This window comes from Mauremys reevesii, linkage group 7 (assembly GCF_016161935.1).
Source record: "Mauremys reevesii isolate NIE-2019 linkage group 7, ASM1616193v1, whole genome shotgun sequence".
In the NCBI taxonomy this organism is placed as follows: domain Eukaryota; kingdom Metazoa; phylum Chordata; order Testudines; family Geoemydidae; genus Mauremys; species Mauremys reevesii.
In genome coordinates this window covers 94,927,820-94,941,977 of record NC_052629.1, presented here as the reverse complement: position 1 = coordinate 94,941,977, position 14,158 = coordinate 94,927,820, and the positions used below count along the sequence as shown (strand labels likewise).

At 57.6% G+C, this 14,158-nt stretch overlaps 1 protein-coding gene across 2 annotated transcripts; it reads left to right on the top strand.

Annotated features, from left to right (window-relative positions):
* Window positions 1-2: 2 nt before the first annotated feature.
* On the top strand, window positions 3-14,109 carry NAALADL1 (N-acetylated alpha-linked acidic dipeptidase like 1). Of its 2 annotated transcripts, XM_039547042.1 has the most exons (19): window positions 3-468; window positions 865-1,037; window positions 1,498-1,616; window positions 2,841-2,963; window positions 3,605-3,794; window positions 4,481-4,574; window positions 6,122-6,226; window positions 6,985-7,070; window positions 7,505-7,624; window positions 7,815-7,900; window positions 8,182-8,245; window positions 8,848-8,915; window positions 9,005-9,096; window positions 9,586-9,676; window positions 10,007-10,088; window positions 10,174-10,350; window positions 11,201-11,291; window positions 12,905-12,997; window positions 13,432-14,109. In XM_039547042.1, exons 1-19 carry the CDS (start codon window positions 260-262, stop codon window positions 13,598-13,600), a joined length of 2,232 nt encoding a protein of 743 aa, XP_039402976.1. In that variant the 5' UTR covers window positions 3-259; the 3' UTR covers window positions 13,601-14,109. The 2 variants fall into 2 exon arrangements, with proteins under 2 accessions (XP_039402976.1, XP_039402977.1); XM_039547043.1 differs by lacking the exons at window positions 3-468; window positions 865-1,037; window positions 1,498-1,616 and adding an exon at window positions 2,268-2,381 and having other exon boundaries at window positions 13,432-14,108.
* The last annotated feature ends 49 nt before the right edge of the window (window positions 14,110-14,158 follow it).

Genomic DNA, 14,158 nt, shown 5'->3' with positions numbered 1-14,158 from the left:
ATGGGACATCAGCTTTATGGGCCTGTTCCTGGTGTCCAAAGGGCATCCCTCAGTACCATGAATTGTGGGTATTGCATGGGGAGGGAGATAAGGTGGCTAGGTTGGATCTGGGAGCTAATGAGTAACCCCATGAGCCCTGGTGACAGGATCAGAGGCACTGGCTGATCCAGAGGGCGTGGGGCCCCCTCTGCTGCTATAAAAGGCCCACCACAGCCACCTCACTGCCAGGAAGAGGCTGGAGCCCTTGGCAGGCTGTGGGATGAGCTGTCTGAAGATCCTAGGGGCCGTGATCGTGGGGGCCCTGCTGCTGACAGTCGGAATTCTGTTGGGCCACTTTGCCATCCCCAAAGGGGGGAATGGCCCGGGGGCGCCCAGCTGGGTGCAGACCGTGGGCCAGGATCTGAATGAATCCCTGCTGCAGAGCTTCATGGATCAGGTGGAGAGCGGGAAGATCCGGGAGAATCTGAAGTAAGGAGGGGAGGAGAGATGGAAAAGCCCCATTGAATTCACCCGCATTCAGGAGATCCAGGACTCCTGGGCTCTGCAAGGCAGGATCATCCCTTACAGCCTATTCCCCCACCCCCCAAGGGGACAGGATCATCCCCTACAATCTCTCCCCTCTCTCCCCCTACCTGGGGACAGGATAGCCTCCTCTTAACCTGTGGCCAGATAGGAACCAGTGCCCCGTCGAGGGAGGGGCCCTGTATCCCTAGCTTGTAGCCCCAGTTCTGGGAGAGGTGTGGTGTTTAGTGGTTACAACGGGGGTGGGAGGAGGCGCTAGGACTCCTGGGTTCTATCACCCTCCAGAACCTGCAGTCCTGGGGGAGCTGTGATCTCAGGCACTCCCCTGTACCCCCTCACCAGGGCCCTGGCCTCCGAGCCACACATGGCTACAACTAAGGGGGATGAGGAGCTTGTGAAGCTGCTGCTGAGTCGCTGGAAGGACCCACAGATCGGTCTGGACAGCGCCAGCGAGGACGTGTACGGCGCATTCCTGTCCTTCCCTGACCCACAGAGACCCAACAGCGTGGCCGTGGGTGTGTGTGGGCAAGTGAGGGCTGGGTGGGTGTGTGCAGGGCACAGGGCTGTAGTGGTGGGATCAGGGTACTGGAGGGAGGGCTGGGCAGGGGGCTGGAAGGGGTGGTGGAAGGAGGGCAGGGGAAACTGGGAGGCAGGGCAAATGGGTGCAGGGGTGAGGGGGACACTGAGGCAACTGGGCACAGAGGCTTGTGGGGTGCTAGATAGGCCCTGAGACAGCTGGGGCTAGAGAAGGGACAGGCAGCACGGACTGGGGCAGGTCTAAGGGGGAGAATGGGGCAGGGGACAGGCCAGGGGGTGGAATTAAAGCAGCTGAGGACAGGAAGCTGGAGGGACGGGATTGGAAACAGACAAGGGCAGAGGGGAGCAGGGAGAGATGAGGCAGATGGGGGCAAAGGTCAGAACGGGATGTCCCACGGCAGGCACCCCACAGCTGACGAGATCTGCCTCCGCCCCCAGTGGAGAACAGCAGCCAGATCTTCTCAACCCGACGCAGCGAGAAGAACGTGACAGCAGACCAGGCCCATGCAGATGTGGTTCAGCCCTACGCTGCCTACGCCCCCCCTGGGAACCCCAGGGTATGGAGCAGGGCCGGGTATAACCCCTCGCTACCACCTTGAGGCCTCAGCTCACACTCTCCCCCTGCACCCAGGGGCTGTCAGCAAGTTATCTTATCTCCTCTCCCAATCAGGACCATGTCCCTTCTTTTATGAGCCCATCAAGGCTGCTCAGGGATCTCTGTCCCTAGGGTGACATGCCAACCACTGCGTATCTATGGAGACAGACAATCCCCCGCCTTGCCCAGGTCCTCATGTATCTACAAACAGCTGTCACCGAGCCAACAGCCACTTATCCCCATCCAGCCACACAGGTTGTCACTTCACATCTCTCCAGACAAACAGCCACCCAGACAGGTCGCCCTGTCAACAGCCATGTGTCCAAAGAGACAGTCACCACAAATGTTACCACAAGACAGCCATGTATCCCCAGAGACAAACAGCGAGCACCACACATCATCCTGCCAACAGCCTCTATCCCCAGATACAAACAGCCACCCAGACAGGTCACCTTGCCAACAGCCACATGTTCATGGAGATCGTCACCCCAAATGTCACCACAAGACAGCCACATATCCCCAGAGACAAACAGCAAGCACCACACAAGATGTCACTCCAACAGGTGGGGTATTCTGAACGGCTGCCCTCAGGCTGTGGTGGCAACAGCCGTGTATCCCGAGACAGACAGCTGCTCCCCACATCCCCATGCTGATGACCACATGGCCACGGAGCCTGGCAGACATATTGCCATGCCAACAGCCACGCAATCCCAGAGATAAACAGCAAGTACCACACGTCATTCAGGCAACAGACACACATCTCCAGACAAACAGCCACCCAGTCAGGTTACCTTGCCAACAGCCAAAGAGATAGTCATCCCAAATGTCACCACGGGACAGCCACGTATTCCGAGACAAACAGCGAGCACCACACATCACCCTGCCAACAGCCACGTACCCCCAGAGATAAACAGCTACCCCCACACCTCATCATGCCAACAGCCACATATCCTGAGGGATAAACACCCCTAACACATTGCTGTGCCAACAGCCACGTATCCCTGGAGACAAACAGCCTCCCATTGGCCCCCATCACCAAGCTGACAGCCATGTACCCATGGAGATAAACACAAGGACCCAAGTGGGCCCTGTCCCCATGGCAACTTTATCTCCCCCTCCCCCAGCAGCCCCTCTGATCCTCTCTCCCCCAGCACCCTGGGGCTGATCCCCTCTCTTCTCCCCTCAGGGGAGGCTGGTCTATGCCAACCAGGGCAAGCGCAATGATTACCAGGAGCTGGTCGACAGGGGCATCAACCTGAATGGCACCATCGCCATCACCCGCTACGGGGGGGCCGGCCGTGCTGACAAGGTGAGGGGTACTCAGGGCCTACTGGCCACGGACACCAGGCTTCCTCCTCATGTGGCACTGGAGAGGGGGCCTCTGGGCTCCTTTCCCCATCCCTTCCCCCTCATCCAGTTGCTCCCTCTCTGCCCACCCCATCCTAATCACCCCCATCCTTTGTCCCTCGTTTCTCATCCATCACCTCTCTCCCTGCCCCCATCCCATCATCCCCTCCCCATTTCTCCAATCCCTCCCCCCAACATCTGACTGAAGACCTCTTCCCCACAAGTCCAATCACCCCTGTTCCCACTCCCCCAGTTCCCTCAGCCCATGCACTTCCTGCCCAAGGCCTGTCCCCGCAAAGCCTGGTCAGCCCCAGACGGGGCACTGCACAGATCCAAGGATGGGGGATGCCAGAAGAATGGCCCACCTCAAGGTGGTGGGCTGGATGGAACAGTCATGGAATACCATTGCTGCACCCTGGGGTGTGGGGGCAGGGGAAGTCCAACTAGAAGAGGGGGAACTGAGGCAGGAATAAGAGAACAGCTCCTCACACGTATTCCAGTCTGAGACAGTGTATGTGGGGGACATTCTGGCTGCCCTTCCCGCTCTCCCTGGCAATGGTGGTGATGGTGGAGTGGATAATCTGACTGACCCTAACTCTCTAGGCAGTGAACGGGGCAGAGTTTGGTGTGGCTGGCGTGGTGGTGTATACAGACCCTGCGGATATCAACGATGGGCGGGCATCCGAGGAGGAGACCTACCCCAACTCCTGGTACCTGCCCCCCTCCGGTGTGGAGCGGGGCTCTTACAACGGGTACTTCGGGGACCTGCTCACCCCCTACTATCCTGCCAAAGGTAACATGCCTGGGCAGGGCAGGGCGGGACTGGCTTTGACCCACAATGCCTCTTGCTGTTCCCTCCCATGAAGAGGAGGGGCACCTGTTCCAACCCTCTGCTGAGGAGGCCAAGAGCCTCCTTGAATTCATACCCACCACTCCTGCTCTCATTCATCCAGATGATACCCCATCCTCTGCCCCCCACTATATCCTGTAGCGGGGAGTTCTGCAGATTAACCAAATCCATGTGGGGAATTGCTGCCCTGAAGTGCCCCCTATTCCCTGGACTATAGGAACCCACCTGGCCTCCTCCACCCCATTCACCCGAAATCCTCTCCTTCCTCAACCATCTGCACAGAACCCGAAAGTCTTGTCTCCAAGTTCTGTGGTTCTAACCATGAGACACTGCTTCCCTTCCAGAGCCAGGAATAGAACCCAGGAGTCCTGACTCCCAGCCCCCTCTGCTCTAACCACTAGACTCCATTCCTCTCCCAGAGCTGGGATAGAACCCAGGAGTCCTGACTCCCCAGGCCCTCTGGTTCTCCTTGTGTGGAATCACCATCTGGGGTATGTCCCCCCACCCCATCAGATCCAAGTCTGGCTTACTCACCATCTTTGCAGCAAATGACCCCCCTATCCCAAACAGGGTACTGGGGGAAGGGGGAAAATGAGCCTCCTTCTGATTCACCTGCCTCTCCCTCATAGAATTCACCTACAGAATCAAGGAGTCAGAGATCCAGGGGATTCCACCGATCCCAACCCAGCCAATTGGTTTTGAAGACGCCCAGACGCTAATCTGGTGGGTGACTAATTAGGTGGAGCTAGGGCAAAGGAGCTGTGAAATCTGGGGGCTGAACCCACCCCACAATGCATTTCAGTGCCCTACTACCCATTAGACTCGCAATCATCTCCCCTGGCCCTGGCATTGTCCTGTAGCAGGACACAGCTGGTGAGAATGGCTGCTGGCTGGTGCACTGGACTGGGACTCTAGACCCTTGGGCTCTATTCCCGGCTCAGCCACCAGGCTTCTGGGTGACCTTGGACAAGACACTCCCCCCCCCCCGCGTCTTTGTGCCTCAGTTTCCCCATCTCTAGAATGGAGATAATGGCATTGACTGAAAAGCACTAGATAAGAGCTAGGGAATATTACTAATCATGGAATAGTTTGAAAGGGGGATACACATATGCACCATCAGCTTTAGCCACTAGGTGGCGACAACAGCTCAGGAGCCAAGTCGATTTGTTAAAAACACAATCATTAAATGCAGGGAAAGAGTGTAAAAAAATTAAATGCAGCCAGACCACCGCCCCTCCCCTTCCGATTCTGGCATTGATGCACTACTGAGGTCAGGAAATTCACCTGAACTGAATTACTTCGATCGTCAGCAATTTGGGGCAAGGACCCCAACCCAGAGGCGGCTGCATCTCAGCCCCAGGCAAGAGATCCCGGTATAAATGGCTCCCGCGCCATACCCCAGAAACGGCTGCATCTCAGTAGTGGGGCGGAATCCCTGTATACCTGGGGTGTCTGGGCACTACCACAATAAGATCATACGTAACCCCCAAGGCAACGGGAAATGCCTCATTCTCTCACAGTCCGACTACACCATTGTACACCCACAGTATTGTACATGCCATGGCCGCTCCATAGAGGGCCATGTAGATTTCATGAGAAGTGGATTGAACAGCCAACTAGCACATATTTCATACCACAACACAGTTAGGTTTACAGTGTAATATATACATGAAGGGGGTGAGGTTCAATGGGGAGAGCAGGAGGAGCTGGAAGTCAGCACTCTAGGTTCTCTTTCCAGCTCTGAGGGGGAGTGGGGGTCTAGTGGTCAGAACAGCAGACCTGAGAGACATGGTTAGACTGTGGTGGAGGGTAGGCTGGGAGTAAGGATTCCTGGGTCTGTCCCCAGATCTGGGAGGGGCATAGGGCCCAGTGCGTTGGGGGAGAGGGGGCTGGGAGTCAGGATTCCTGGATTCTTTTCCCAGGTCTGACTCCCTGCATGCCCCTTGGACCACTCACTTCTCCACCTTGTGCCTCGGTTTCTCCATCTATAAAATAAAGACTCCCACCATGCACCTCCTGGGGAGTGTGGGGGTCCCCAGTGTTTGATCTGTTCATGGGTGTAAAGCACTTGGAGTGTCCCGGGGGAAAGATGCTGCGAGTAAACAAAGGAATGTTATCATCAGGAGTGGGAATACAGCCTTCGTGGCCAGGGCAGAGCTGCAGAGGAGACTGACAGAGGAGGCTTGGTGGTTTTGTGGGGCAGCAAAAGAGGTTTGGGGTGGGGCAGAGACTCTAATAACCCCATATATCTCTGGCTCTATGTCTTCTAGTAACCTGTCTGGCCCTGAGGCACCTGCGTCCTGGCAGGGCTCTCTGGGCTGCTCCTACCATGTGGGGCCAGGATTCCGCACAGGGGGGCTGTTTCCCAACACCAGGTATGGATGGATACACTTGGTCCAGGATTGCATCCTGCCCCCACAACTCCCACCAAAAGTCACCTGGGAATTTCGACTTCCCCCTCCTTCCCCAACACTCCCTGTGCTGATCCAGCCCCCCAGACCCTGCACTCCCTAGTGGTGTGTTCCCAGCAGACACAGAGAAGTTAGATCAAATCATACAGTCCACTACTTTAGGTCTCAGGAGTCAGAACAAGAACTCAAACTCAGAGAGAGACAAAGCAGGCTGCTCCTAAAGCTCAGAGGCACAGCTCACCCACCTTACGCCAGGCTGGCTTTCTGCAGACTGACTGCTGCTAGGCCCAGATCCACGCGTCACTACTGAGCTCCCTGCCTGCAAGCAGGGCGAGAAAAATCCCTGTGAATTTAAAGTTATCACAATCTGAACAGGTTTCAAGACACCACATCAAGACCCTAGCTGACCTCAAATCCCCTCTTCTCCACTCCCCTTGCACTGACCCCAACTTCCTCCTGCATCAGCTCCCCTCTCCAGACCCCCCTGACTGCACCAACTTGCCCCAGACCCCACTGCATTGATACCAGTTTCCCCTCCTTGACCCCCACTGCAATGACCCTGACCCCCCAACCTCCTCATGGCTCCTCCCATGCTGGCCCCAATTCCCCCATGCCCTGTTCCCCTCTCTAGCCCCCATCATGTCAACCCCCAACTGCACTGACCCTGACACACATCCCAACCTCCACTGGGCTGACCCCAGCTCCTCCCACTCTCCCTACAGCGACGTCCAGGTAAATGTCTACAACCAGAGAATCATCAAGAACTCCTCCAACGTGATGGGCTTCATCCGGGGCAGCGAGGAACCTGGTGAGTGTCTCCCCCCCGAACAACCACCAAGCACCCCCACACCTACCACCACTCCCACCCCCAGCTCCCATTCCCCAGCCCCTCTCTCCACCCCACAACCCAGGAGTATCCCCACCCTGCCCCATTCACCATACTGGGATCCACCTTTCTCCATGCCCATTCCCCCAACCTCTCATTCTGTCCCCCCTCCATGCCCTGGAGCACCCCTCAGTGGACTCCTCTTCCCACCATGCCCAAGAGTGCTCCCCAGTGACCCCCAGCCCCACCTTACTGAGCTCCCCTCCCCACTCCAACACTGCTCCTTTATCATCTGGGCTCACAGCCGGCAAGCTCCCCCCACCACACTCCATCCTGAGCAGTCCTCCCCACCCCCGTGCACTCCCTCCCACACCCCGATCAGCAGCAGGGCTCCGTCTCTCTCCTTGCCCCCCCAGACAGGTACGTCCTGTACGGCAATCACCGGGACAGCTGGGTGCATGGAGCCATCGACCCGAGCAGTGGGACGGCTGTCATGCTGGAGATCACCCGCGTGCTGGGCAAGATGCTGAAAGAAGGTATGAGGGTCTGGGGGATGCACAGGGGTACAACTATCCCCAGTGCACAGCTAAGGAAACTGAGGCACAGAGTGGACTTGCCCTCGAGGTCAGCCAGCACATCAGTGGCAGAACCCAGGAGTCCTGACTCCCAGAACCGCCCTGCTCTAACCACTATGTCTGACTCTCCAGGGTGTGTGTTTCTCCACAGGGAAGTGGCGCCCCAGAAGGTCCATTATCTTTGGCAGCTGGGGGGCTGAGGAGTTTGGTCTGATCGGCTCCACCGAGTACACGGAGGTAAAAACCCAAGAGAGAGGGGGACTGACGGTGGCTCCCCTTTGGAGGGAATAAGATGGGAGGGTGGGTGGACGTGGCTGCTTCCCCCTGCTCAATCCAAGCAGACCTGCACCCAGGCATGTGCTGAATGTACTGTAGCTGATCAGGACAGTTACAATGGGACTGTCACTCTTGGGAACCCTCCTCTCTGCACCAGACCCATGGGCCCAGCCAGCCCAGATCAGACCCATGCAGCTCACCCGGTCCCATTGCACTAACTGCTGGGTCTCTCCCTTGCCCAGGAATTCTACAGCAAACTGCGGGAGCGGAGTGTGGCCTATATCAACGTGGACATCTCCGTCTTCGGTGAGCGTCCGTCTGTCCTGCCTTCCCTCCTCCACTCTTACCATCCCCTTCTCTGCGTTGTGTAGAAGGGCCGCAACACTGGGCTCAGGCGGGCTGGGGTATTTGTGGGGAGGAAGGGAGGAAAGGGAGCGTGTGTGCGAGAGTGCACGTGCAATCAGACGGGCACAAGTGCAAGAGCCTGCATGCAACTGAATGTGTCCGAGAGGGTGTGCAAGAGGACACGTGCCAGAGGGTGCAACTGAACAGCCATGAAAAGCAGAGCATGTGTGCAACTGACACAAGCACAAATGAGAGCACACGTGCAAGAGCGTGCAGTTGGACATGTGGCCACAAGCATGCGACTCAATGCAAGTGCAAGAGCATGCAATCAGTCGCTGCCAGCGTAAACAAATGAGAGCTAGGAGCATGCACTAGTGCAAGTGTGCAAAGGTGCTCACAAGAGGGCACTCTCCCCCCAAACGTAAGTGGGTGGCCAGGAGTGCAGGGGATGCCGGTCTGGCTGTGCTGTGGGTCAGCTGGTGCCCCAGAGCCCTGGGGAGTGGCGGGTCACCCTGTATGATCCGGCACAGCCCCTAACATTGCCTCACCCGTGCTTTCCACAGCCAACGCCACCCTGAGAGCCCAGGGGACGCCACCTGCCCAGAGCGTCATCTTTGCAGCTGCCAAGCAGGTACCAGGGTGGACCTGTGGTGGGGGAGGTGTGTGTGTCCATCCCCTCTCCTACAGCAGGGGAGCCTGACTTATGTGCACCTTTTCTAGGTCCAAACCCCGGCCAGCTCCTCCGTGTCGGTCTATGACAACTGGAGAAACCACGTCAACCGCACCAGCCCCAGCTATGGCGTCATCCCCAAGTGAGTCCCCAAGTCAGTGGGAGCCACCATCCAGCCCCCTTCTTCCCCCCCCCCCCACTCCAAGGGTGGATTATAGGGAGTGGGAGGGACAGGAAAGGGGCCAAAATCTTCTCCTCCCCACCTCCTTCTGTGGCTCAGATTGAAGAGAAAGCTTCACTGTTGGGGGAGTAGCAGATGTGGAGGGGATACTGGGCTGGATGGGCCCCCTGTTCTGATCCACGGCGGCGGATACTGAGCTAAACAGGCCCATTGGTCTGATCTGGGGTGGCAGAGAGGGAGAATACCAGGAGCCTGGGCAACTCTGAACCATGGCCCCAGCCACAGAACATACCAAAGAACGGGGGCTTGGGGATCTGCCCCCATAGGCAGGGGTCACATCAGCACAGCAGGAGATGGCAAACTCTGCTCTCCACCCAGGGATGTTTCCCCTTCCCACCCCTCCCCCCTGCCCTGCCCTGAGTCACTCACCCCTCTCCATCCCCCGCACAGCTTAGGGTCCCTGGGTGCCGGGAGCGACTATGCCTCCTTCATCCATTACCTGGGCATCACCTCCATGGACATCGCCTACACCTACGACAGGGTAAGGACACCTGCTGCTCTGGGATGAGCCTGCTTGAGCCACCTCCTCCCAACAGACACGGCCTCAATCCCAGATCCCTGCCCACACGGGGCATTTATTGGGCGCTGGAAAAGAGGCAGGGGGAACGCAGCACTGGGCTATCTTGCTGCTACCCTCTGCTCAGTAGGGGGCGCTGTCCCTCACAGTGCTGACCCCAGTGTGAGGCCAGGGAGCAGGGCAGGTGAGTCAAGGGGAGGGTTTGCTGGGGATCTCAGCACACTAGGGGAAAGAGGGGGCCTCGGGATCTGTGCCCCTTTTGTTTTCAGCTGCTTTGCCCCTTCCCTCCCTTAGAGCAAGACGTCTGCTCGGATCTACCCCGCCTACCACACGGCCTTCGATACCTTCGACTATGCTGACAGGTTCATTGACCCAGGTAAAGGGGCGTGGCATTCACTCTGGGCAGGCATGGGTAGTGCCGGGGGAGGTTTAGGATGCATCTAATCCCTTTATCCCCACAGGGTTCACCAGCCACCAGGCTGTGGCCCGGACGGCCGGCAATGTGCTGCTGCGGCTGGCCGACAGTCTCGTCCTCCCCCTCAACGTGAGCGACTATGGAGAGAAGCTGGATGAGCTGTACAGCGCAGCCGCCCAGGGGGACTTCCTGGCCAACCTCAATGCCAACAATCTCTCTCTCGGTGTGGGCGGGACTCCTAGATGCTATCCCCAACAATCTCTCTCTTGGTGCGGGTGGGAGGGACTCCTGGGTGCTATCCCCAACAATCTCTCTCTTGGTGCGGGTGGGAGGGACTCCTGGGTGCTATCCCCAACAATCTCTCTCTCGGTACGGGCAGGACTCCCGGGTGCTATCCCCAACAATCTCTCTCTCAGTGCGGGCGAGACTCCCGGGTGCTATCCCCAACAATCTCTCTCTCAGTGCGGGCGGGACTCCTAGGTGCTATCCCCAACAATCTCTCTCTCGGTGTGGGCGGGTGGACTCCTGAGTGCTTTCCCCAACAATCTCTCTCTCGGTGCGGGCAGGACTTCTAGGTGCTTGGGTGGGAGGGATAGCTCCGTGGTTTGAGCATTGGCCTGCTAAACCCAGGGTTGTGAGTTCAATCCTTGAGGGGGCCACTTAGGGATTTGGGGCAAAAATCAGTACTTGGTCCTGCTAGTGAAGGCAGGGGGCTGGACTCAATGACCTTCAAGGTCCCTTCCAGCTCTAGGAGATAGGTATATATCCCCAACAATCTCTCTCTCGGTGTGGGCGGGCGGGACTCCTGGGTGCTATCCCCAACGATCTCTCTCTCGGTGCGGGCGGGACTCTTGGGTGCTATCCCCAACAATCAATCTCTCGCTGTGCTGCAAGATGGGGGGCTCAGCAAGAGGCGCTCTCCCCTTTCAATCAATGCTAACCCCTGCCCTAGGGGGCCCATAGCCTGGCTTCTCTGGAGAGCCCAGATTAGTGGGGGGAAGGTGCTGATGGGGACCATAGGGAGGAGGGGCTGCAGACCTGCTTCCTTACACTTGGTCCTACCTGCCTTTCAGACCCTTTGAAGGCTGCGATTGGTCGGTTCAAATCGGTGGCTGCTGACTTCAACCAGCAGATAACGAAGCTGAAGAAGGAGGAGTCTCCCAGGTGAGACCTGTCCCTGACTGCATGTGCAATTGGACTGGTGGGTGTCCATGCCTGCCTCTATACAACAGCACGGGTGCACAGCCTGGAGGCACTGTCCTGCAGGGAGTGGTCACCCGTATTAGCATGTTTACATACACATGCTTGTGCAAACATGCCACCTGTGGGGGTTGGGGAGTCTCCCCTATCTACAAAGAGCAGGTGAACCTTGTGTAAGGGGCCTGTTGCCCCCTTATTAACATTCAGTGCGGGGTTTGGTTGCTAGCTTCCAGCACTAAAAAGGGAGGGGTCGATGGGAAATCAAGAGCCTGAGACTAACAGTCTCCAGGACCAATGTGGAGAGGCCAATGCTCCAGGTCAGCCTGATTGACAGGGCGGGCAGGCTAATCAAGGAGTCAGGAGGCCAGGGGGGTCCCATCCTCCCGGTGAGCTGGAATTGTCTGAGTCAGATGGAGTGGGGACGAGCTAAGGAGAGAGCAGGGGACTAAGCTGATGGGAGCGGAGCTGCAGCCCAAAAAGCCAGAGCACAGCCCAGAGAGAGCAGCCCTGCCCTGGGAGCAGAGCTGTAACAACTGGAGCCAGAGAGGCCAGACAAGCAGCCCAGGGAGCTGAAGGCAGAGCAGCAGCAGCCACCGTGCTGAGGCAGTGTGGAGCTAGGGCAGGAGCAGTCTGGAGCCAGGTGCGGTGAGCAGCTGGGGAGAGCGAGGGGGACCCTGGGCAGTGGGCCCAGCACAGGGAGACGCCTCAGCCAAGAGGCTCTGCAGGCCAGACTTGGAGGGGGATCGTAACCCTGACAGGGCGGGGGTGACACTGGGGAGAAGGGTCCTGTCACCCAGAGCCTGAGAGTGAGTGTGTGGCCACCGCCAGAGCAAGTGTCCAACCTGCAGCATCCCTGCAGCACAGCCAGGGCCTGAGAAGGAGGCCTGGGACCTACAGGGAACCGACTGTGAACTGCCCTGACATTCCAGAGACACTGTTTGTGATGTTTCCTGCCACAGAGCAGGGTGATGTGTTTTCCCATTTTTCCTTATTCTTTTTTAAAATTAATTGTTAATTAAATAACTTTTATTTGCTTTAAATTGTATGATGTGATCAGTGGGTCAGGGAGGTGCGCAGTGCAAAGAGAGCACCCCGGAGTGGGGACACCCTAGCCCTTGTCCTGGGTGACCACAGCAGGGTTGGGGGTTGAGCCCCCCAGGAATCCTGGACCCAGCCTTGTTGGGGTTATGAGGACTCTGCCAGACAGCAGAGTGGAAGGGGAGTCCTCAAGGGCAGGGAGGCCTCTGGGTAAAGAAAGTGGGAGTGAGGACTCAGATCCTTTCGCTAGCCCACTTCACCGGGGTAGTGCAGAAGCCAGAAAAGCTCCCCACAATAGCGGGACCATTCCCCTGCTTACACTTGGACTCAGGAAAGAAGGGGTCTATTGTCCTTAGTGGAGACCCCTCTGGCAATGGTACTTGGATGGGGGTCTCCTCTAGAGAGGGAAAGGTTGGGACAAGGTCATAGGCCTGGAGCGCAGTAGGCAAGGCTAGATGAGATGCTGGTGCCCCCCACAGGGCATCTGATGTAAGGGGGTCCCTAATCCTATTCTGGTCTCTGCTTCCCACTCACCCCAGTCCTCTCCAGATCCGGATGGTGAATGACCAAATAATGCTGCTGGAAAGGGCCTTCCTCAACCCCCAGGCCTTCCCCAACAAGTACTATTACAGGTAATGCCATCTGGGGGGCTGGGGAGGACACCTGGCTTCCATTCCCAAGGGCCTATCCTCACCAATCCCTGGTGGATCCTGATTGAAATGTGCTGGGTGAAATGGCATCAGCAAGAGAATGAAGTGTAGGAGGGGCGTGGGGTCTAGTGGTTAAAGAAGAGGGGTCTGGAGTGGGGAGTAGGGCTTACAGCCAGGGGGCTAGGAGTTGGGCCTCCTGGGTTTTATCCCCAACTCTGGAAGGGGAGTGGTGTCGAGTGGTTCAAGCATGGGGGCGGGCTGACATTCAGGACACCCGGGATCTATTCCCAGCTCTGCTGTTGACTCCCTGCATAACCCTGGGGGAGCCCCTCTACCTCTCTATGACTCAGTTTCCCCGTGTGTATCACAGTGCTAACATGATACTGACCTCTTCCATTCTCTTTCCAACCCCTCAGCCACGTGATCTGGGCGTCCAAATCCTCTGCCCAGGCCACTTTCCCAGGACTGGCCGACGCCTATACCAGTGCCCTGGAGACAGGGGACTGGGACCAAGTCCGGAAGCACCTCACCATCGTCGTGCAGGCTGTGGAGAGCGCTGCCTCCACCTTGGAAGCCGTGGCCTAAAATCTTGGGGTCCACCCCAGTCCCACCCTGTCACTCAAAACCCAGCAGCCTACACAGCTCAACTATCCTACCCAGGGGGCAGTCCTGGCACCCCATCAATGCCAAACGCCCCCTCCGTGCCCTGTGCTGAGCTGATGGCATCCGCTAGTGTGGGCATTGGGGGGAAGAGCATGACATCCCTAACCTGCTCTCCCTGGGACCCCTGACTCATTAGCCTGCACCCCACTCCCTAACCCAGCCTGGACTATTAAAGCAACAGATGACAGCAGTGGGTGCTTCTGTTTGTTCATGTGGTTGGTGGGAAGATGAAGGTGAAGCTCATAATGGTGCAGGGAGGCCATCTTGGCCCGCAGGAGCTCTGCTACCACAGTGCAGTGGCCATCTTGGACCCACAGGCACTGCTGCCACCATGGGTAGGGTAGCCATGGTGGGGCCCCTGGGCCTCACTCACACCCACAATATTGCCCACTCCACGAGATCAAAACTCACGACTCTGATCCCATGGGACTGGCCCACACACCAAGGGGGTTTTGTTGTTTTAAAAGACTAGATTGTAGT